The 24,895-nt window shown below is 41.9% G+C and overlaps 1 protein-coding gene across 1 annotated transcript in view; it reads left to right on the top strand.

The window, feature by feature from the left end:
* The window catches only part of LOC126295389 (glycine--tRNA ligase), a 150,565-nt gene that overhangs the window by 40,036 nt on the left and 85,634 nt on the right, over positions 1-24,895 (top strand). The window contains exons 5-6 of the mRNA XM_049987870.1: positions 9,215-9,360; positions 22,759-22,908. Coding sequence (XP_049843827.1) covers positions 9,215-9,360; positions 22,759-22,908 — 296 coding nt within the window. The remainder of the gene's footprint in view (positions 1-9,214; positions 9,361-22,758; positions 22,909-24,895) is intronic.

Below are 24,895 nucleotides of genomic sequence, written 5' to 3'. Positions count from 1 at the left end.
CAAAATATACGAATAAACTTCTTTGTATTTTTCCTATTTATTTAATCAAGTGCTTTCAAATATTTATCTCGCACCCGCAAATCATCCACACCTCGATATTGAGTGTAAACGTGTGCATGACAAATAGTACACTGTTTCTGCTGATAATCACGTATGGGCTTTTGGGGAGCTAGGCTACTTCGATCAACAAAATTTATATTGGACTTTGAAAATGATCTCTCTATCCAAACTTACGTCCTCCACAATGGCTCCTCAGATATTCTACCCTTTCACGATAATAAAGAATTTGCGTAAATTGTATTTTCGAAAATTTAAAGCATACGATTGGCGGCGTGAAAGCAGTCTTGATACTGCGACACACTCGCAATGCTTACTAGCTTGTCACGAAATCAGGCTGCAGACATCTACAACCAATTTCGAGGTCATAATCAGCCCTACACAATTGTGTGCAATTGAACTTCATCAAATCAATTATTTCTGGAATCGTAATCACAGAATCCGACACACACTGACCATCCATAAATACACAATTAACACTATCTTCTTCCATCCCCCCCCCCTCCCCCCCTCAAGAGTAGACAAATGACGTCACGTCATCTACATAGTTATTAAAATATTATTCCAAATGATCTAAAACATTTATCGCCATTATATTTTAACGGCAATAAAAAAAATGAAAGTAACACACAACAGATTGCAAATTACACGTAACTAAATGACAGCTTTGCATAGCGTCAGGACTTAATCACACAGAACTATAGAGGGGGAAATTAATGTGCTTGCTGGTGTTGCAGTAGATTTGCACATTAGCTCCAGCATATTTGCACAAGGAGTGGCGTGAGGCAGGTGAGGGTCCTCTGCATTTATGTCAACATCAGTTCCATCCCTATCACATTTCTCTCCATTGATAGCTGCAGGGAAACAATAGTGAGAATTGTGTTAACTTTTGTACACAGGCATTAAGACAGAAGAATCCAGACGTATAGTGTATCTTGTTAAGTGACGAAGCCACAGTTGCCGATCGTGGCCAGGTAAACTGCCAAAACGTGCACTACTCATCTCTCAACAGTTCCCTTCGGCTTTGTCAGGTGGAATGTAAACATACAGTGAGGGATACTTTAACAGCAGCTCGTAGGGCCATCGTTCACAGACGGGACACCGGACGCGCACGAGCGCCGCAGCCTCCTGGCGTGCCGTCTTCCGCAGGTCCCGGAAGACGTTCCTCTGCAGACTGGGAGGAAACTGCGGCACCGACACGACGGCTGTCCGGCCCATAGTGCACGAAGTACTACAGTGTGCTTTCACAAATTGTTTGCAGATCGGATTGGATGCAGTCAACCTTTAACTCTGCCAGTCTGTTTCCTGGATTTGGTGCCTGTAGACCTTTTTCTGTGGGGAAAGCTAAAAGGTGCCATCTACGAAGACATACCGGCTACACCTGACGGTACGAAATGGTGTATTACTGCAGACAGCTCGTACGTCTCTGCCGAAATGCTAGCATGTGAACAGCACTCTTTCCGTACCGGACTGGAAGTTCGTATTGCTGCTGCTGACAGTCATTTTGAACACGACCTGTGAGGGTCTGTTGTCTTGCTACTGATCAGAATCCACAAAAGTAATGTATACGCCTGTGTTGTTGTTTTGTGTGTGCTAAAACAAGTAACACCCGAATCCTGTGACAGACACCGGTGATGTTCCAATTTGTCCTACTTTTAATGCGTTAACATCGGTAGGCATTGTTCCACTTGAGAGAATGTATATATATGCACAAAAAATACACTTTCTAAGTATTATTACGATCTGTTGATTGGCTAACAGTTCGAGCCCCCAAGTACCGATACTTTCTGTGAAAACTGCACAGGAATAGCACTTTCCATTTCCGCAATGTTTGTGGCAGAAGTTTTAGGTGATCCACCCCGTATACGAGAGAAAAAGTTTGGAATTATGTGTAAAGTTTGTATGAAGTCAGTAAGTGCACTCATGTGTGGGTAATTCGCACACCGTGAGCTATGCTGGCTCAAGATGTATACACGGTTTATAACATTTAACTTGTCTTAATGTGCCAGGTCTTTAAAATAACATTATACCTCTTAACGGTCAATAATTATACGAAAGACTGAAAATTAAATTTCTGTTGCCATCGATAGGCAGTGTGAGATGGCACGTGAGAACCTCCTCGTGCCGTTTGGGGCCACTCGTAGCTCGGCGTCAGGCTCTGGAAGTTTTTAGGAGACGAGGAGAAAGAGAGAGAAGCTCACGGCTGCATATACGGCGTGACAAGTGACTGTCAAATGGGCTCGTGTAAAAAATTACTTCCTGTCTCACTTTTGCACAAGCTACATATGTAAGAGGGTCTACCCAAAAGAAACTGAACTTTTTTTAGCTTATTTATTCATATTTTATGCACAAATCTTAAATCCCCTCCAAAGTACTCTCCAGTTGCAGTAACACACTGGTCTAAATCTTTTATTCCATGTATCAAAACATTGTTCAATTTCACTTTTCGTGATGTTAGACAGCACCTCTGTATTTTTTTTTTTTTTTTTTTTTTTTTTTTTCGCTCGGCAGTATCAGCAAAACACTTTCTTTTTGTCTCTCTTTTCATTCTAGAAAGCAAAAACAAAAAGTCGCACGGGTGAGGTCAGCTATGAGACAAGTGAGGTACAGGGGTTGTGACTTGGCCTACAGACGGACCACTTGTCACACACTCTTCCACAATTTTTTCAAAATATCTGAGTAGAAAGCCTGGTCCACTGTCTGACCGTGTGGAACAATCTCTGAATGGACAAATCCTCTCACACTGAAAAACAAATTGGCACCGTTTTAATGTTTGACATCACCTGACAGCTTTCTTGGGGCGAGGCGGACCTGAAGTCTTCCACTGACTCGACTGTCGATTTGATTTGGGATCATAAACAGTGTGCCGAGTTCTGTCACCTGTGCTAATTTTTAAATAAGATTTGGATCATTTCGGGATTGTTCTTCCAAATCTCAGCACAGTTCTACACAACCTTTTGTTTGATTGGCAGTAAGCAGTTGTGGCACGAATTTGGAAGCCATCAGTTTCATTCCTAGATCTTCTGTTACAATTTGCTGCTCTGCACTCCGAGTGCAGCTCCACAATTTCTTAAATGGTCCGTCATCGATCTTCATCGATGACTGCGTAAATGTTTTCAACATTTTCAGGTGTTTGTGCCACAGAAGGATGACCGGAACGAAGTTTATCGTCGAGTGACATTTCACCTGTTTTTGAAACTGGTAAATACTCGAACTTGTGAGTTTTCTTCCACAACACGTTCCACGTATAGAATATTTTAAAATTTTAGGAGTTTCTGTTCCACTTTTTCTGAGAAAAAAGTAAAATTTCACCACTGCACCCTTTTTGTGAAAACCAGCCATTGCAAAAACGACAATAACACACTATAAACTCTGCTGAAACTAGTCCTGCCCTCCTTCAGTGATGACACTCGGCTGGCCCACTCTGGAATGTTTGGTCTACACATTCCTAGTGGCAAAATGCAGTACTACAAAAGTGCAGTGCGACAAAAATTGGTTCACTTTCTTTTGGTTACCCCTTTGTATAACATGTGTCTATTTGCTTAGTACATGAGACTGTTGTTATAGTGTGAATACACAAAGTTCAAAGTTAAGTTGTTTACAATATTAAAGTAGCTCGGAGGACAATTGGCATTCTCTTTCAGCACCCATCCGTGCACGAGGAGGCGAAGTTCTCTGAAGAAAGGTTATAGGTCACACACAGGAAATGGAGCATTGAGGCCGTACCAAAAGTCACCGTAATTCCATTACAACCTCAGTGCAGAAAATTAACCTGTTGCATGAATTCTGTGTGTCAAGGTGCACCAAAATTATGTGGAATGGAAAATGTTCAGTGTCGATTTCAATTCGCATGAGAAACACTTCGGAGACTGCTACATAATCACAATTCCACCACAGTTACTAATTGTGCATTGTAGATACACAATATTTGTTACTTGTGGCTTCTTGTTGCAGAAGTGGAGGAGAAGGTATGATCTTTACTTTTTCTACAGCTGAAAATGATTTATTGCTACAAATCGCCCTGTGCCAGTATGAGGATACAATTGAATGCAAAAACTGATGAGTTATGTATGATCAGCAGTGAGAAGCGGGGAAAAAAGTCTCCATTGACTTTAATTCCAGAAACCTTATTGAATTTGATACGTATTTGTTGTGTTGTTCATTAGTTTTTGAAGCACTCCAGGCTCGTAATCAGACAGAGGTGTTACGGAACGTTATATCTCGGACCAAATGCTGCTAGATGCTATGGTCGTGGTGCCTGCATTGCCTTGTGGTATCCGTAACAGATTCATTCTGATAATGTGCATTTTGCAGGTTACACACACACAGCATGTAGGAGCAATTGGTTTCACAGTAAACAAATAGTCTTTGTGTATGTGTTTAGTGCTGTGTATTTTCACATATATTTTTATTATTTTTGGAGTACAAGAACTATAGGGCCGCAGGCTTACTATATGTAAAATTTTCTGTTCTCTCTTTTACCCAAAAGGTGAAAAGAAAAATACTGTGGTGGCCTTCAGTAGGTAGACTGCTAAGAACCAAGTCCTTCTTGTACAAATGGGGACCCTCAGACTCCCCATTGCGTGGCTCTGAGGCTGCAGTTCAGACCACAGGCTAAATTGTAGAGGAACATACTGAGAGATGTTTCACGACTGGTAGGATATCACCAATGCCCTGCTAAAAATATTGGAATAAATATGCTCTTTTGGCATCATCTTTTAAGGTCAAGTGAGACCAGAGCTCTTGCCAGTTTCTTTTGTACTTTATTGTGTAAATATTACTGTGAATTGTATATATATATTTCTATGATTAATAATAATAATAATCCCCGTGGAGGCCCGGGAAAAGAATAGGTCTCCGGTATGTTCTGCCAGTCGTAAAAGGCGACTAAAAGAACAAACCACGAATAGGGCTAACTCCCCTTTTAGTGTGATTAATTGGTTCAGGACACAACTAAAGAAGCCTCGGACAAGTGCCGTCATGGTCGGGGATGACGCTTGAACCCTATGCCCGTCAACAATGGTAACGACACTGCTAGCCAACTGGAAAATGATTTAAATCCAAATAGAGGTGTTTTGCAGGATATGCTTCGTGCAACCACCCTAGAAGGAAAACAAAGACAGAGAGGATGAGATGGTCAGATGAAGTTAATCAACACCTCATGTTCTGTTATTTCCAAGCAACAAACCTAGGAACCAACACAACTGGATACAAATCACAAGTATACACAACATTTATTACCAGATACCCAGAATTAAAATTTTTAACAGAACAGCGACTAGCTGATCAGATCCGTGTAATAATCAAAAATAACAGGATATCCCAGTCAGAATTAGAAAACATCAAACAACAAGTACAACAAATATTGGAACAAAATAATGTGCAATCAAAAGAAGATGAAGAAAATACAGTAATGGACTCACACATCCCAGAGCAAACAAACAAAGAACAACTTGCATCAATTAAACAATCAGAGGAAAACGAAATCTTAAGACTGCCACCAGAACAAGTACAAATAGAACACGAAGTGACACATGTTAGATATAGAAGAAAAATTTCAGCTCCCATATATAGAATACAAAGACACAAATACAGACATTAGACCATTCTTGCATAGACCGCCTAATAACCCACAAGTCGAAACAACAATAAAAACTATCAACACAATCATACACAACAAAATAAATGAAAACACAACTATGGAAGAGTTACAACTACTGGTTTATATAGGAGCACTCACTACACTAAATTATACACACTAGGCAGAGATCAGAACCAACCAACACACAGAAGAAACCCACAAAACCAGCATGGCAACACAGGCTACAGATCAGAATAGAAAAACTGAGAAAAGACATTGGACAGCTAACACAATTTATAAGACATCAAATGTCATTAATAAAAAATAAAAAGAAAAAGCTAGGTAAAATCTCACAACAAGAAGCGATAGAGCAATTAGATGAAAAGAAGCAGAAATTACAAGCATTGGCCAAACGACTTAGAAGATACAAAAAAAGTGAAAATAGAAGGAAACAAAACCAAACATTCAACACAAACCAAAAGAAATTTTACCAGACAATAGATATCACACACATTAAAATAGACAATCCACCAAACATAACAGACATGGAACACTTCTGGAGCAACATATGGTCAAACCCAGTACAACATAACAGGCATGCACGGTGGATAGAAGCAGAAACAGACACATACAAGATGATACCACAAATGCTTGAAGTGATAATTTTGCAACACGAAGTCACCAAAGCAATTAATTCTACCCACAATTGGAAAGCCCCTGGAAAAGATAAAATAGCAAATTTTGGGCTAAAGAAGTTCACCTCAACACATTCACATCCAACTAAATTATTTGACAGTTACATTGCAGACCCATACACATTCCCTGATACACTTACACATGGAATAACTTATATGAAACCTAAAGATCAAGTGGACACAGCAAACCCAGCTAAATACCGCCCCATAACATGCCTACCAACAATATACAAAATATTAACTTCAGTCATTACACAGAAATTAATGACACATACAACACAGAACAAAATTATAAATGAAGAACAAAAAGGCTGCTGCAAAGGAGCACGAAGATGTAAAGAGCAACTGATAATAGATGCAGAGGTAACATATCAAGCTAAAACTAAACAAAGGTCGCTACACTATGCATACATTGATTACCGAAAAGCTTTTGATAGTGTACCCCACTCATGGTTACTGCAAATATTTGAAATATACAAAGTAGATCCTAAATTGACACAGTTCCTAAACATAGTAATGAAAAATTGGAAAACCACACTCAATATCCAAACAAATTCAAATAATATCACATCACAGCCAATACAGATTAAGTGTGGAATATACCAAGGAGACTCATTAAGTCCTTTCTGGTTCTGCCTTGCTCTGAACCCACTATCCAACATGCTAAATAATACAAATTATGGATACAATATTACTGGAACATACCCACACAAACTCACACATTTGCTGTACATGGATGATCTAAAACTACTGACAGCAACATATCAACAACTCAACCAATTACTAAAGATAACAGAAGTATTCAGCAATGATATAAATATGGCTTTTGGAACAGACAAATGTAGGAAAAATAGCATAGTCAAGGGAAAACACACTAAACAAGAAGATTACATATTGGATAACCACAGCGACTGCATAGAAGCGATGGAAAAAACAGATGCCTATAAATATCTAGGATACAGTCAAAAAATAGGAATAGATAATACAAATGTTAAAGAAGAACTAAAAGAAAAATATAGACAAAGACTAACAAAAATACTGAAAACAGAATTGACAGCGGAAACAAGACAAAAGCTATAAATACTTATGCTATACCAATATTGACCTATTCATTTGGGGTAGTGAAATGGAGTAACAGAGACCTAGAAGCATTCAATACACTTACACGATCACAATGCCACAAATATAGAATACATCACATACATTCTGCAACAGAAAGATTCACATTAAGCAGAAAGGAAGAAGGAAGAGGCTTTATCGACATAAAAAACCTACATTATGGACAGGTAGACAATTTAAGAAAATTCTTATAGAACGAGCAGAAACTAGCAAAATACACAAAGCAATCACTCATATAAATACACTGGCTAGACTGTTACAATTTCATAACCAATTCTACAACCCTTTAGATCACATAACATCAACAGATACGAAGAAAGTAAATTGGAAAAAGAAAACACTACATGGCAAGCACCTGTGTCATGTAACACCGCCACACATCGATCAAGGCGCATCCGACACATGGCTAAGAAAAGGAAATATATACAGTGAGATAGAAGGATTCATGATAGCAATACAGGATCAAACAATAAACACCAGATATTACAGCAAGCACATTATTAAAGATCCCAATACCACAACAGATAAATGCAGACTTTGCAAACAACAAATAGAAACAGTAGATCACATCACAAGCGGATGTACAATACTAGCAAATGGAGAATACCCCAGAAGAAAATAATACATCAACAACTTGCCATACAACATAAACTAATAAAACAACAGGTTCCCACATAAAAGTATTGACCACAAAATGTACTGGAGAACGATGAATGCAAATTATACTGGAACAGAACCATTATAACAGATAAAACAACACCACATGACAAAGCTGACATCGTACTCACCAATAAAAAGAAGAAATTAATGCAACTAATTGAAATATCCGTACCCAGTACAACAAATATACAGAAGAAAACAGGAGAAAAAACTGAAAAATACATCCAACTGGCAGAGGAAGTCAAGGACGTGTGGCATCAGGATAAAGTTGACATTATACCAATTTTACTATCAACTACAGGAGTCATACCACACAATATCCACCAGTACATCAATGCAATACAGCTACATACAAACTTATATATACAACTACAGAAATGTGTAATTATTGATACATGTTCAATTACCCGAAAGTTCCTAAATGCAATGTAACATATACCGTACGGTTAAAAGGAAGTCACGCTTGATCAAGGTCTGCATCACTTTCCATTTTTAACCAGAGATAACGTCTGAGAAAGGAAAGAAATAATAATAATAATAATAATAATAATAATAATAATAATAATAATAATAACAATAACAATAATGATATTTTACCAAGATGTGAAGGACTTAAGACATTTAGCTGCTTGGGTGCTGATTTTCATTAATGGGGAAAGTTGAAAATTTGTGCCGGTGCGAGTTTGGAGCCCATTTGCTGCTTACTAGGCACACTGAGCCATCCGGGAACAGTGGTCATCACAATTGCTCAGTGTACCCTAGCACACCTCCCATCAGATCCAGGTTGAGAGCTTACCCACACAATACTAATGTTGTGATTCGTAATGGCTGCAGGATCAAAATGGTGTCTGTTCTTTCAGATACTGTTTTTGAAATGAACAACAATTAAATTGTCTAGAAGGAGGTGTGCAGCAGATTATTATTATTATTATTATTATTATTATTATTATTATTGTTGTTGTTGTTGTTATGTCAAGTTTAATGTTTTCTCAATACTGTGTTAGTCTAACTCTCAAGGATTTATATGTATGTTTGTGTGTTGAGATGATTTCAGTTGCGATGCATCCTTTTTAGTTAGTCTCCTCATTTTTCCTTCTTGCAGCTCGACGGCATGAAAAAAGATGAAATGGCAGCCGTCCTGAAAAAATTCTCGATCAAATCGCCACTGACCGGGAATGAACTGACGGAGCCGATAGAATTCAACCTGATGTTCGGCACGCAGATAGGACCCTCTGGTCTTGTAAAGGGGTAAGAGCCGTAGTCATTTACTTGCTTATTACTGTGTTAGACCAGAGTGTTGGTCTAGTGTCAGAAGCTACACTGTGTTTTTTTAAATAGTTCTCAATCATTAGATTTACCTCAAGCCACGAATGTTAAATATTTTTATGTTTAGGTTCAATTGATCATGGCAGTAGGAGCATTATCCGTGGTGGACTTCTTTGCTGAATTATGCAGTGTCTGCTCCAAGACAAGAATTTACCACAATATTCATTTTCTTAAATAAATAAGACTCTTCTCAAAATCAGACAATGGAAAATCCAGGATGGAATAATGATAATATTACGAAGAGAATAGATTGCTTCTCACCGTATAGCAGAGATGTCGAGTTGCAGATAGAGATGACACAAAGACTGAAAACACACACACACACACACACACACCTCATACCCATGACGATAGTCTCTGGCAGCTGAGCCCAGACTAAGAACAGCAGTGTTTGATGAGAGAAGCAGTCAAGGTGGTGCGGGTAAAGAGGAGGCTGGGGTGGGGAGGGGGAAAGGTAGCAGGTAGGGGTGGGGGATGTAAAGTGCTGTATGTGTGAGTGTGCAGGGATGAGGTGGAGAGAGCTTAGGGCAGCTAGGTGCAGTTGGGAGGTTAGACGGTGAACAGGGGGGGGAGGAGGTGTGAGAAAGTAGACAAGTAAAAACACTGTGGGTGTATTGGTGCAATAGAGGACTGTGTGGGGCTTTACCTGGAAGAGGATAGGATAGGTGTTTGTAGGATAATGACTAATGGAGGTTGAGGTCAGGAGGGTTAAGGGAAGTATATACAGGGAGAGTTTCTACCTGCACAATTCAGAAAAGCTGGTGTGGGTAGGAAGAATCCAGATGGTGCAGACTGTGAAGTGTCGGGAAGCACACTCGTCAACTAGGTGGTCCAGCTGTTTCTCAGCCACAGTTTGTCGGCAGCTGTTCGTGTAGACAGCCTGTCGGTTGTCATGCCCACGTAGAACGCAACACGGTGGCTGTATCTTAAAACTGTGTGCCGGACCGAGACTCGAACTCGGGACCTTTGCCTTTTGTGGGCAAGTGACTCTCCTCAGGCGAGTGCTTCCGCGATTCAGTCTCGGTCCGGTGCACAGTTTTAATCTGTTGGTGCCTACTCAGCTGCAGAGTGAAAAACTCATTCTGGTTGTAGCTTAGTTTGTAGAGTGTTTGGCTGATTTCACAGGTAGCCCTGCCATTGTTGTGACTGGACTGGAATAGCTGGTGGGAGAGTGTGTGTGTCAGGTCTTGCACGTAGGTCTATTACAGGGGTATGAGCCATAGGTAAGGGATTGGGACCAGGGATGGGCTAGGATACTGTGTAGTTTCGGTGGGTGGCATACTAGCTGTGTGGTACCGACATAATTAGATAAATATTATTTTGCAATGACTACTAGTATGTATAATTTCAGGGAAAAAATCTGAGTAAAATGTGTGATGAATCTCTTCTATGCATTTTTGTAAAATGGGGCATGTCCAGAAAGTAAGTGTTACTGAGCAGCTGATGTTCAGAAAGGTTTTTTAATTTCCTTACAAAAGTGGCTATAGTGCGTTCAGTGACAGGAGGTCCTTATTTTTGCTCAGAATTCTGAACGTTGGGGCTCCACTGCATTTGAAGTGTGTGAAAAGCTTGGGAAAATGTGCAGAAATTGTTTGTTGGCTAACTCTACTTAGTCATTGAGAATGTAATGTGATGAAGTCAGGGTGTGAGTATATATTTGTAGTTCTTTGAGGAGGTCCATTTTGTTGCCTTTGCTAGTTGTGGGTAAAATCTTTAAATTACCTGTAGTCTCCGAAACACAGTGTATGTGGTGATCCGTGCGAGTGGCAGATGCTAATTTACTTCAGTTTTCTTAGTTTAAAGGTGTTTATGTATCTGTTTATGTTATACTAAAGTTCCTTCCAGTCTGACCAAAATAAAAAAAAAACAATAAAATAAAAAAAAAAACTGGGGCAATTGTCACAAGCAGCCATAAATTCCTTTGTTTTCGAGACCTAGTCTTGCAGTTTTGTTGCTGTATACTTCGTTAGGCAGAGTAAACTATGTTATTTGCACAGTGTTACAGTTGCAGAAACTACACACACAAAAAAGTTTTGCATCATCTCGGTTCCAAGATTTCCGGAACCTGTACAGAAAATTGGAATAGACATCAACATAAACATCATTTCCACCCTTTTTGTTGCTCATGAAAACCATACAACAATACCTTCAGAGGTGGTGGTCCAGATTGCTGTACACACCAGTACCTCTAACACCTAGTAGCACATCCTCTTGCATTGATGCGTGCCTGTATTTGTTTCGGCATACTATTCACAAGTTCGTCGAGGCACTGTCGGCCCAGATTGTCCCACTCCTCACCTTCGCTTCGGTGTAGATCATCAGAATGGTTGGTGAGTCACGTCATCCATAAACAGCCCTTTTCAATCTATCCCAGGCATGCACGTTAACGGTTCATGTTTGGAGAACGTGCTGGCCACTCTAGTCGAGCGACATTGTTATCCTGAAGGAAGTCATTCACGAGATGTGCACAGTGGGGCACAAAGTGTCCTCTTTGAGGAGGTTGCTGCGATATGGTTGCACTATCAATTGGAGGATGGCATTCATATATTGTACAGCGATTACGGCACCTTCCGTGACCACCAGCGGTGTATGTCGGTCCCATAGAATGCCACCCCAAAACAGCAGCGAACCTCCACCTTGCTGCACTCACTGGACAGTGTGTCTAAGGCGTTCGGCCTGACCGGGTTGCCTCCAAACACGTCTCCAACGATTGTCTGGTTAAAGGCATATGCGACACTTGTTGGTGAAAGGAACGTGATGCTGATCCTGAGCAGTCCATTCGGCATGTATTTGGGCCCTTCTGTACTGCGCTGCATGGTGTCGTGATTGCAATGATAGCACTCTCCACGCACATCGGGAGTGAAGTTGCGCATCAGGCAGCCTGTTGCGCACAGTGTGAGTCATAACATGAGATCCTGTAGCTGCGCGAAAAGCATTATTCAACACGGTGGCATTGCTGTCGGGGGTCCTTCAAGCCATAATCTGTAGGTAGCAGTCATCCACTGTAGTAGTAGCTCTCGGGTGGCCTCATCAAGGCATGTCATAGATAGTTTCTGTCTCTCTGTATCTCTTCTGTGTCTGAACAACATTGCTTTGGTTGACTCGGAGACACCTGCTCATGCACGGTTGTTTACATCTTCGGGCGTGTTTAGTGTCATATCTGACCAGCGAAGGGGCTGTGTCTGATACAATATCCACAGTCAACGTCTATCTTCCGAAGTTCTGGGAACTGGAGTGATACAAATTTGTGTATTTGAACTGCTGTCATGTCTCGATATCCACATGCTTCTATCCATGATGACAAATGAACTTCCTCTCTGCCTTCTGTCCTCTGAGTGCTGTTAAGGGATTCTCCAAGGTTTCTTTAGCCAGAGCTGAAGGTTTTGCGGTCAATTTCTATAGTAATAAGTAACGAGCAGTATGTTTACACAGATGTATTCATTTTGGGATTAGTCTTGTTAAATTTTTTGAATGATGATATGTTCATCATTGACTATACTACTTATTCCAATTTTCACAATTACAGTTTTGGTCTTAACGTCCCAGACAGACAGAGAAACTCAAATGAAACGTGTTACCAATGCGAGTTGATAACCGTTTGGTTAAATAGTGCTCCGCCGAGTGGCTCACCTATAAATTGCTTGCAATGCATTGTCAACGAGTTGCCACCTGCTCAGTGTCACACATTACCAAGTGATCTGAGTTGTACCCATTCATCGAACACACCTCCGTATTGGTTTCATTGGAGGATATTCAACTACAAGCCTCCAGGCTATGTCAGTAGCGATTTGACATTGAAAGCAAGTTGTCTTTCGGGAAAAGAACGTCATATGACACAAACGTAGTGTACTGCACAGCTATTGTTATGCTAAAGATGTCGGTAAGTGAAAGTAAATGTACAAAAAAATGGAAAATCGTGTGGGAATATTCTTTTATGTGAGTAGTAGCCTTTGTTATTCTGCAAGATTGTCAATTGAAAACTATACACTGATCAGCCACATCTCTAGTAACTTGGATGTCCACCTTTGGGATGGGTAGTAGTGGTTACGTGTCATTATATGGAGGTAGTGAGGGTTCGGTACGTCACTGGAGGGAATTGGCACAACATGTGCGCTCAAGCCACCTGATTTCTATAAATTCTGGGAGGGGGGTGGGGCGATGAGCTTTCACACATTGTCAGATCTGGCGAGTTGGGGGGTCGGCACATCAATTGGAACTTGCCACTATGTTCCTCAAACCACTCCGTCACATTCTCGGCCTTTTGACACTGCACATTATCTTGTTGAAAAATGCCACTGTAGTCGGAAAATGTGATTGACACGAATAGTCTGCATTCGGGTTAAGATACTGCTCGGCTATCATGATACCTACACGAGCTCCACTGGACCCTTAGATGCCCACATGAACGTTTCCCAGAGCATAACAGAGCTGCCACCAGTTTGTCTCTGTCCCACAGTACAGGTGTCGAGGAGCCAGTCCCCTGGAAGATGACGGATTCACATTCTTCCTTCGGCACAACAAAGAAGATATCGGGGTACGCTCTACCACTGCGAGTGCCGACTGTCACGTACGCATTTCGGTCACAGTCGCCGGTGTCGCGGGGTCAATGTCAGTTGCGGAGGCCCACCGTTAGGAGTGTTCGGACTCAATTTTACTCTGCACAGCATTTAGGTCTGACGTTAGTTCTGCCACAGTTTGCCGCCTGTTCGGTTTTCCCAGTCTGCCCGGCCTGTGATGTTCGACATCTGTAGGGATGAGTGGCCACACGACCCCACAATGTCCGGATGCGGTTTCTCCTCAGTTTCGTCACGTGTCGAAGACACTCGCCGCGGCACTCCTCGAACACCCGACAAGTCGCACAGTTTCCGAAATGGTCGCGCCGAGCCTCTGGACCGTCGCAATCTGCCCTTCCACATTCTGCTCACTCACACTGATTAGCAGTCATTCCTCAGCAGGTGATGCTGCTTCATATTAATAGGAGATCAGTGCTCGTGATGTTCTGGCTAATCGGCGGGTTTTCCCCTTTTGTGACCGAGCTCTTAGTATACTACTCATTCGTACGAAACTGAATGTTCATAGAAATTAAGTACAAGTGCTGAGGAGAGATACAATGAATGTAGGAACTATAATATTATAAATGCTCTGTGCAATATTTATTCTTTGCATTTAGTCTGTGCTTGACACTTGATATATGGGTATCAGATTGGTCTCAGTTTTTAGGGAGGTAAGTTTTAGTAGATATCTCCATGGAGAGTGATTGATTTCTATACTGAGTTGCATGTTAAAGTATGGAAAGAAATTGTAACAAGGCAAATGAAGAATTATGTTATTGTTGTCTGTAGAAGTTTTTGGATGCAAGAATTGAAAGACCAGTAAATGTGTAATTGCCTTAGGGTAAATTTCAATTCTGCGCTTGCTCATTTCACAAAGGTTCACAGTCGACGGCACGTGTGTGGTATGGAGACGCCAGTTAAGCGGATGAGCCAGCAGTAAACGGTCAGTAGTATTTCTCTACACCGCTACGAGAACTTCCGTGTCGGTACACACCTTGTACCTGTTGGTGTCTACTGGCCATTTTGTGTGCCAGGAACATCAAGAAAAGGAACATTCGTTTAGTTGTTGTTGTTGTTGTTGTTGTTGTTGTTGTAATGGTGGTCTTCAGTCCTGAGACTGGTTTGATGCAGCTCTCCATGCTACTCTATCCTGTGCAACCTTCTTCATCTCCCAGTACCTACTGCAGCCTACATCCTTCTGAATCTGCTTAGTGTATTCATCTCTTGGTCTGTCTGTACGATTTTTACTCTCCACGCTGCCCTCCAATGCTAAACTGGTGATCCCTTGATGCCTCAGAACGTGTCCTACCAACCGATCCCTTCTTCTAGTCAAGTTGTGCCACAAACTCCTCTTCTTCCCAATTCTATACAATACCTCCTCATTAGTTATGTGATCTACCCATCTAATCTTCAGCATTCTTCTGTAGCACCACATTTCGAAAGCGTCTGTTCTCTTCTTGTTCAAACTATTTATCGTCCATGTTTCACTTCCATACGTCGGTACACTCCATACAAATACTTTCAGAAACGACTTCCTGACACTAAAATCTATACTCAACTCGATGTTAACAAATTTCTCTTCTTCAGAAATGCTTTCCTTGCCATTGCCAGTCTACATTTTACATCCTTTCTACTTCGACCATCATCAGTTATTTTCCTCCCCAAATAGTAAAACACCAATACTACTTGAAGTGCCTCATTTCCTAATCTAAATCCCTCAGCATCACCCGACTTAATTCGACGACATTCCATTATCCTCATTTTGCTTTTGTTGATGTTCATCCTCTACCCTCCTTTCGAGACACTGTCCATTCCGTTCAACTGCTCTTCCAAGTCCTTCGCTGCCTGTGACAGAATTACAATGTCATCAGCGAACCTCAAAGTTTTTATTTCTTCTCCATGGATTTTAATACCTACTCCGAATTTTCCTTTTGTTTCCTTTACTGCTTGCTCAATATACAGATTGAATAACATTGGGGAGAGGCTACAACCCTGCCTCACTTCCTTCCGAACCACTGCTTCCCTTTCATGCCCCTCGACTCTTATAACTGCCATCTGGTTTCTGTACAAATTGTAAATAGCTTTCACTCCCTGTATTTTACCCCTGCCACCTTCAGAATTTGAAAGAGAGTACTCCAATCAACGTTGCCAAAAGCTTTCTCTAAGTCTACAAATGCTAGAAACAGGTTTGCTTTCCTTACTCTTTCTTCTAAGATGAGTCGTAGGGTCAGTATTGCCTCACGTGTTCCAATTTTTCTACGGAGTCCAAATTGATCCTCTCCGACGTCAGCTTCTACTAGTTTTTCCATTCGTCTGTAAAGAATTCACGTTAGTATTTTGCAGCTGTGACTTATTAAACTGATAGTTCGGTAATTTTCTGTTGTCTACTCTGGGGGCCTTTTTTCAACTCAGGTCTTTCAGTGCTCTGTGAAAATTTTCACGCAGTAACGTATCTCCCATTTCATCTTCATCTACATCCTCTTCCAATTCCATAATTGTCCTCAAGTACATCGCCCTTGTATAGACCCTCTATATACTCCTTCCACCTTTCTGCTTTCCCTTCTTTGCTTAGAACTGGGTTTCCATCTGAGGTCTTGATGTTCATACAAGTGGTCCTCTTATCTCCAAAGGTCTCTTTAATTTTCCTATAGGCAGTATCTGTCTTACCCCCTGTGAGATAAGCCTCTACATCCTTACATTTGTCCTCTAGCCATCCCTGCTTAACCATTTTGCACTTCCTGTCGATCTCATTTTTGAGACGTTTGTATTCATTTTTGCCTTCTTCATTTACAGCATTTTTATATTTTCTCCTTTCATCAATTAAATTCAATATTTTTTCTGTTACCCAAGGATTTCTACTAGCCCTTGTCTTTTTACCTACTTGATCCTCTGCTGCCTTCACTACTTCATACCTCAGAGCTACCCATTCTTCTTTTACTGTATTTCCTTCCCCCATTCCTGTCAATTGTTTCCTTAGGCTCTCCCTGAAACTCTCTACAACCTCTGGTTCTTTCAGTTTATCCAGGTCCCATCTCCTTGAATTCCCACCTTTAATTAAGTATTTGAAATTGGCTTAGTTACTTTAACTGTAGTCTAGGTAGGGTGTTTTAAAACGAACAGTGAAAACAACAGAAAAGCCACGAATCTCGAATATGTGTATCTCAAATATGTGTAGACATGGTGGTATTCACATAGTCGTTTAACAAACGAATAGAAACCGCTGCCACCATTCTGTGTGAATAAATGATGAGTAGTGCAGGTTTTTGATATAAAAGTAAAACAGTGTTATGGCAGAAGAAATCGACCGTACCGATTCACTGTATTTGTTCTATTTAGTTGTCTGGTTTTGAATATTTATGTCTGCAGCTCCTTGGCTGCTATATAAAACCAGCCATTTCTGTTTTTTTAAGTTATAAAGATGAATCCAGAATTTTCTTAGTTTCCTCATTTCTGTGTAACAGTAATAGGGAACCCCACTTTCCTCTTGGGTCGTACCTGTGCTCAGCATGCCCAGTGTTACCGAAATATGCTCGGATGTGACATAACAGTACTCCTTGCTTTTTCACGATTGCACACGGCAACTGCAGTTTCTCATTTCAGAGTTGCGCCTTCTGCGGCACTGCGTTGCCAGGTACTTGGCAACCGGTTTTCGATGTAGACTGACTGCCCATTGTCTTCACTTTCTGTTGCTCTGTTTGAGGATGGCCTAAATCATTTTCCAGTTACTAAAGTTGCAACTTATGTACAGAGTAATTTCAAAATCCTTATGATAGATAAACAAAAACAATTAGTCACATGCACAGAGATTCCACATGGAAAAAGAATGATAGGAAGAAAACATAAGAGAGTTGAAGAAGTTAAAACATGCATTCAAATGATGTGTCAGAGGAATACAAATAAAAGAAACTGTCTGCAAACCAATTAATTAGGTAAAAATGATGATGAAAGTAATTTTGATCAAGGTTTAAAAATAAACAAATTTTAATGTACCTTAAGAGATACGAATAGGCAACCTTTCGAATGTGAGATCAGTACCTTAATCACCATACTATGTAACCAGTTTGTAAATTGTTACTATTTTTAAACTATAGAGCATCTCTTGAAATTCTGAAATTTTTTTTTTTTTCATCGATTGCTTGCAAACGGTGCCTTGCAAGTGTGTTCGTGACTGCGAGGTGCAGTTTCTTGGACCTTAACGTACATAAACCTATAGATTGTTTCCAAAAGTTGATCCTACTGCTAGGGACCTCGCTGCATTAGCCATATATCGGTACCAACATTTTGAAGTGAAGTGTTTCATGGGCTTCATAATTATCCCATGTACACAAAAGTAGACATTCCGCTGGTGAAAAGCATATGTTTTGTAGTTCATCCACAGAAAATCTGCATTTAGGAATTAACAGATACACTATATGATCAAAAGTATCTGGACACCTGGCTGAAAAGACTTAAAAGTTTGTGGTGTCCTCTATCGGTAATGCTGGAACTCAATACAGTGCTGGCCCACCCTTAGCCTCGATGACAGCTTTCACTCTCGCAGGCATACATTCAGTCAGGTGCTGAAAGATTTCTTGGAGAATGGCAGCCCATTCTTCATGTAGTGTTGCACTGAGGAGAGGTATCGATGTTGGTTGGTGAGGCCTGCCACGAAGTCAGCTTTCCAAAACATCCCAAATGTGTTATGTAAGATTCAGGTCAGGACTCTGTGCAGGCCAGTCCATTACACAGATGTTATTGTCCTGTAACCACCTTGCCACAGGCCGTGCATTATGAACAGATGCTCGATCGTGTTGAAAGATGCAGTTACCATACCCGAATTGCTCTTCAACAGTGGGAAGCAAGAAGGTGCTTAAAACATCACTGTAGACCTGTGCTGTGATAATGCCACGCAAAACAAACAAGGGATGCAAGCCCCCTCCTTGAGGAACACGACCACACCATAACACCACCACCTGCGAATTTTACTGGTGGCATTACACACGCTGGCAGATGAAGTTCACTGGGCATTTGCCATACCCACACACTGCCATTGGATCACGACATTGTGTACCGTGATTCGTCACTCCACACAGCGTTTTCCCCCTGTTCAATCGTCCAATATTTACGCTCCTTACACCTAGCGAGGCGTCGTTTGGCATTTACTGGCACGGTGTGTGGCTTATGAGCAGCAACTTGACTATGAAATACAAGAAGTTTTCTCACCTCCTGCCTAACTGTCATAGTACTTGCAGAGGATCCTGATGCAGTTTGGAATTCCTATGTGATGGTCTGGATAGATGTCTGCGGATTACACGTTACGACCATCTTCAACTGTCGGCAGTCTCTGTCAGTCAACAGATGAGATCGGCCTGTACGCTTTTGTGCTGTACGTGTCTCTTCACATTTTTCTTCACTGTCACATCGGAAACAGTGGACCAAGGGATGTTCAGCAGTGTGGAAATGTTGCGTACAGACGTATGACAGAAGTGACACCCAATCACCTGACGACGTTCGAAGTCAGTCAATTCTGTGGAGCACCCCATTGTGCTTTCTCACGATGTCTAATGACTACTGAGGTTGTTGATATAGAATACCTGGCAGTAGGTGGCAGCACCGTGAACCTAATATGAAAAACGTATGTTTTTGGTGGTGTCCGAATACTTTTGATTACATAGTGTATTACTTACATGCTGAAAAAATTATTGACATCCACTAGGTTTTCAGCATGCAAGTAATTCTTCTTTTATTCTCAGTACTCATTTTTTGTAGATGTACTGTGAAACAGTTTTTGTCAGTGGAAGGTAAACTTTGGTCTGTATCTCGATGGCAACTTAAACACCTTGAAAATGACGTCTTAGGGTTCAAATTGTGGTAAATGCACTGTCCTGTCACATTAATGTGGACACATGTAAAAAATCTGAAAACGTACCTTTAGTAGTGTGAACTGATAAAAGGCGTGCAGGAAGATAGGTTGGGGTCGTTTGGCGGAGGAGACCGAGTGGCGGGGTCATCGGTCTTGTCGGATTAGGGAAGGACGGGGAAGGAACTCGGCTGTGCCCTTTCAGAGGAACCGTCCTGGCATTTGCCTGGAGTGATTTAGGGAAATCGCGGAAAACCTAAATCGGGACGACCAAACGTGGGACTCGACCGTCACCCTACTGAATACGAGTCCTGTGTGCTACCCACTGTACCACGTCGTTCGGTCGTGCAGTAACGGTACGGACGGGGACGTGGAGCTGCGGCCAGCTGCGGAAGGTTTCTCGGTCGAGAATCTGGGACACGAACTGCCCGACGGTGGTGGGGTCGCAGATTCTCGATCAGGTTTAGATGTTGGGAATTTGGCAACCAGGGGAGTACGGCAAAATCGTCTGGTGCTCTTTGAACCGCACGGGTACACTGCGAATCGTGTAATGTGTCGCGCTGTCCCACGTGTCGGTGCCGTCGCACTGAGGAGAAACAAATTGCACGTAGGAACGGGTGTAGTCCCCGGAGATTTACGCGTAATCGTACCGATCTGTCGTGCCCGGAGAGTACGACGAGATCGCCCGAGGAATGCCGCAACAGAATTTCCCGGACCGTAACACTTCCCCCTCCGGCTCAGACCCTTCCGGTGCTCGTCGCGGGGCGTCGGTCGTACATCTGACGGGGCACAAAATGCGATTCGTCCTAAAAGGCCGTCCGTCGCCACTCGGTACGAGTCCATCTGCGGTATCGGCGCGCACATTCTGGCCTACGGACGGCAGTCGGCACGAGTGCGCGAACTGTCACCGAGGAGACGCTGCCGGTAGCCCCTCAGATCTTCGGTACGGTCACTCGCTCGACAGTCGCTTGTCTATCTGCCCCCGTATTACGTGGGTCGTTGTGCACCGCCGTCGCCTCGGCACAGTTTTTTTCGATACTGCCATTTTGCTGTACACCGTGCGCTGTAACCACGTCAACGTGCAAACACTTTACAAACTGAGCAATTTGAGAAATGCTTCTACCCTCAGTCCGAAAGTGCATGACTGTGCCCTTTTGGATGTCAGATAGTTTGCTCCATTTCTGAATTTTCTGACAGTGACTGTACGGTTTTCCACATCTGCCTAACACACTTTATATAGCTTCCATGGCCAGTACTGTCACCGGCCGGCCGTGAGTGGTTTTTGCTTGTGGACGCTGAGCACGGGCAGTGGTCACGTCGCTGTGACTAGACCTCGTCTTGCGGGCGACGGTGAACGTGACGTTGTTGAAACAGAGGAGGGAACCTCCCCATTGCAATCCCCTCAGATTCAGTTATAAGTTGGCACAGTGGATAGGCCTCGAAAAACTGAACACAGATCGATCGAGAAAACGGGAAGAAGTTGTGTGGAACTGTGAAAAAATAAGCAAAATATACAAACTGAGTAGTCCGTGCGCAAGACAGGCAACGTCGAGGAGCGTCTGAGCTCGGGAGCGCCGCGGTCCCGCGGTTAGCGTGAGCGGCTGCGGAACGAGAGGTCCTCTGTTCGAGTCTTCCCTCGAGTGAAAAGTTTAATTTTTTATTTTCGGACAATTGTTTTGCGAAGTTGCACAGGTACGCAGAGCAGTATTGTTTACGTTATTGTGTGTCAATTATCAAAGTTCGGGCACTAGCACATAATCGACTTTGCTCCCCAAAATTCCAGGACGTGTTCAGATTTGCTTTGACGTATGCAGTATTTGACGGTCTACACACGGAAAAATTTGAAAATGTTAAAAACGTATGTTTTGACAGAGCACAGGGAAACCTGTGCGACTGTGCAACTGTTGCATTCATTTGTTGCAGTTTATGTGACAGACTCTTATGTTTTCATCACTTTTTTGGGAGTGATTATCACATTCACAAGAAAACCTAAATCGGGTAAGGTAGAAGAATCTTTTTACCCATTCGCCAAGTGTACAAGTGAGATTGGTTGACAACATATTCCTGTCATGTGACGCACGTGCCATCACCAGTGTCGTATAGAATATATGAGACGTGTTTTCCTGAGGAGGAATCGGTTGACCTGTGACCTTGCGATCAAATGTTTTCGGTTCCCATGGGAGAGGCACGTCCTTTCATCTACTAATCGGACGGTTTTGCGGTGCTGTCGCAAAACACAGACTCTAAACTTATTCCAGTGAACAGAGACGTCAATGAACGAATGGACAGATCATAACTTTGCAAAAATAAAGAAAGGAAACTTTTCATTCGAGGGAAGACTTGAACCGAGGACCTCTCGTTCCGCAGCTGCTCACACTAACCACGGGACCACGGTGCTCCTGAGTGCACACTATTGTCGGTGTTGCCTATCTTGCGCACGGACTACTCAGCCTGTATATTTTGCCTATTTTTTTCATAGTTCCACACAACTTCTTCCCGTTTTCTTGATTGATCTGTGTTAAGTTTTTCAAGGCCTATCCACTGTGCCAACTTATAACTAAATCTGAGGGGGGTGCAATGGGGAGGTTCCCTTGTAAGCACAAATATTTTCTTACCTTTTGTGCTGTGTTTATGGACCGCAGTTGTTGCTCATGACGGTGTACGAATTTAAAAATGTACGACCATTTGTCATCAAGAGATTTAAGATGTTAACTTTGACGACTCAAATGTTATCTCGGAGAACTCTTTATTATGTTTCAGTTTTTATTGCCTGGGTGTATGCAGCAAATTTGTGAGCTGCCTGCCGGTAGAAAATAGTCTTCCCCCTCTCAAACACCCGTAATTATCTTACTTCTCTACTTTCTGTCGACCTATGGTGAATGTCGGTGTTCGATACATTGTGAGGGCGACATCTGCTTCGTGTTTCAGGTTTCTGAGGCCGGAAACTGCTCAGGGCATCTTCGTCAACTTCAAGCGGCTGCTGGAGTTCAACCAGGGACGCCTCCCTTTTGCCGCGGCACAGATCGGCAACGCTTTTCGCAACGAGATATCCCCGCGGTCCGGGCTCATACGTGTCAGGTGAGTACTGGGAGCTCTGCCCAGGTGGGATGCGAATTCGTGGGCTTCTCTCACCTCAAGAGTTTGTTTTCCCGTGTTGCGTTCTGACCGCTCAAGTTTGCCACACCGTACTGCCAATTTTTATATATTTACAAATTGTTATGCTTAACTCAAGTATCGGTAGTTTTATTACTCTGAGTGACAGTGAGTGAGTGAATTCGTAATTTTATGAGGTGTCTGTGTATATAGTGCTTAAGAAATGTATGTATAAAAAAATGTATGCAGTGCCATCATGTAGGTACAGAACGAATGTGTTTGTAATATTTTGCTGTATATCAGATGTGAAAGCATGCATTATATTTTTTAATGAAATTTCAAGAAAATTCTTTGATTCATTGCACTCGTGCAGAAGTAGTGCTTTAGAGATTTCTCTGGCTCATCTAGTACTGAATGCGAGGTTTTGTCACCAGAGCAACACATTCCAGACACTTCTCCCTTATAGTGCCTTAATTTTTGATCCATTCGCCTATCACTAATTAATGATTAACGCAGTCAATAGATCGCAATTAAATGAAGCCTCACCAAAATGCTTCCACATTTCACAGGAGAAGGTATGACATTCTCTCATACAGCCTTTAAATGGCACCACCATTGTGTCTTAGAGTGTCTCGGATACGTCGTGTGAAGCTCGGCATCTAAACTGCGACGGGCATGTGACTGTTCTAATGTCTCTGTAGGTCTTGAGGCTGCCTGATGTTTTCCGTTCGAGCTCCAGTGGATGTGAGATTGCTGTGAGATTTCTCGAATTTGAGTATCTTTTGCAGATCGAGCTCTGTTAGAACGAAGCGCTTATCGGACTTAAAGTATGTGAGGCTTATAGTAATAATTTTAAATACAGTTTGTAGGCTTACCGTCCAATTGTATTGTTGTATCTGCACCAGAACTCTCCAGTTATGCCAGGTGGTGTAGGGACTCAGTATTGTAAACCACATGGGCAATAACATTGCATTTGCACTATCACAGAATCATCTGTCGACACTAAGAGTCGTGATTATCACTTTGCGTGGCACTCGAGTATACCGTATTTAAAATACTAATAATATTCAGGACAACTTTCTAAAGTCGTCCACAGTCTTCGTCAGAGTTTAGGCAATTTCCGTTCCGATTACCTCCTGAATCGCTTCAGCAGTAGAGCTGTGAAACCTAACAGAGTGAGTTACTTTAGCAATTAATAATACTGGTATTAATATGGAAGTATGGATTTGAATACATTGAGAATTGGATAAGCATTGTATTGAATATGTTGACTCATATTATATAGAACATATCAACCAGTAAAAGCATTTTCACAAATACAATAAAGTTCAAAAGTGAAAGAGTAAAGAACTTTTTCAGAGAGTAAATATTTTTCCTTAATTTGCTTAATAATCTTAAAATCAGTAAATATCTTGTACTACACACTTTGTAAAGTAGCCTATATTCTTCACCAGCATTTGAGCTGTCGTGTGGCAAATTTCACAGATATCAGTTCTGCGGTTCAGTTGTGGAAACTTAAAAGGCAGAGTTAGTTTCACATTTGTGGTATTAGTATAGAAGTATGGATTGGCACTGATTAAATATGTTGAGGATTTTATAAGCATCGTATTCTAATTGTTACCTACGGCTGTGCTCTCGTATCGGTAAAATGAAATGAAATGTTCGGTACGGCTTTATTGTCTGGGAGACCCCTGATGGGATGCTTAGGAGCCCTGTGTAAGTCTTATTATTTGACAACACTTTGGTGACTTGCATGCTGATGATACAGTGATGACGAGGGCAACACACAAATCCGGGTATGAGTCGTGGGGAGAATGGGGAGACCCACTCGGCAATTGAGCCTGGGATGCCACGATCTTGAAACAGCAACACTAACTGCACGACTAAGCGTTGTTCCCACAAGTTTGAATGCTCAGCGTCTCTATCACAGCCGTGTGACTGATGTGAGTACGAAAGTGTGTGTTAAATGTGT

Source organism: Schistocerca gregaria, chromosome 11 (assembly GCF_023897955.1).
Source record: "Schistocerca gregaria isolate iqSchGreg1 chromosome 11, iqSchGreg1.2, whole genome shotgun sequence".
In the NCBI taxonomy this organism is placed as follows: Eukaryota; Metazoa; Arthropoda; class Insecta; order Orthoptera; family Acrididae; genus Schistocerca; species Schistocerca gregaria.
Note: the sequence above shows the minus strand (reverse complement) of the source record. Positions and strands in the feature narration are given on the sequence as shown.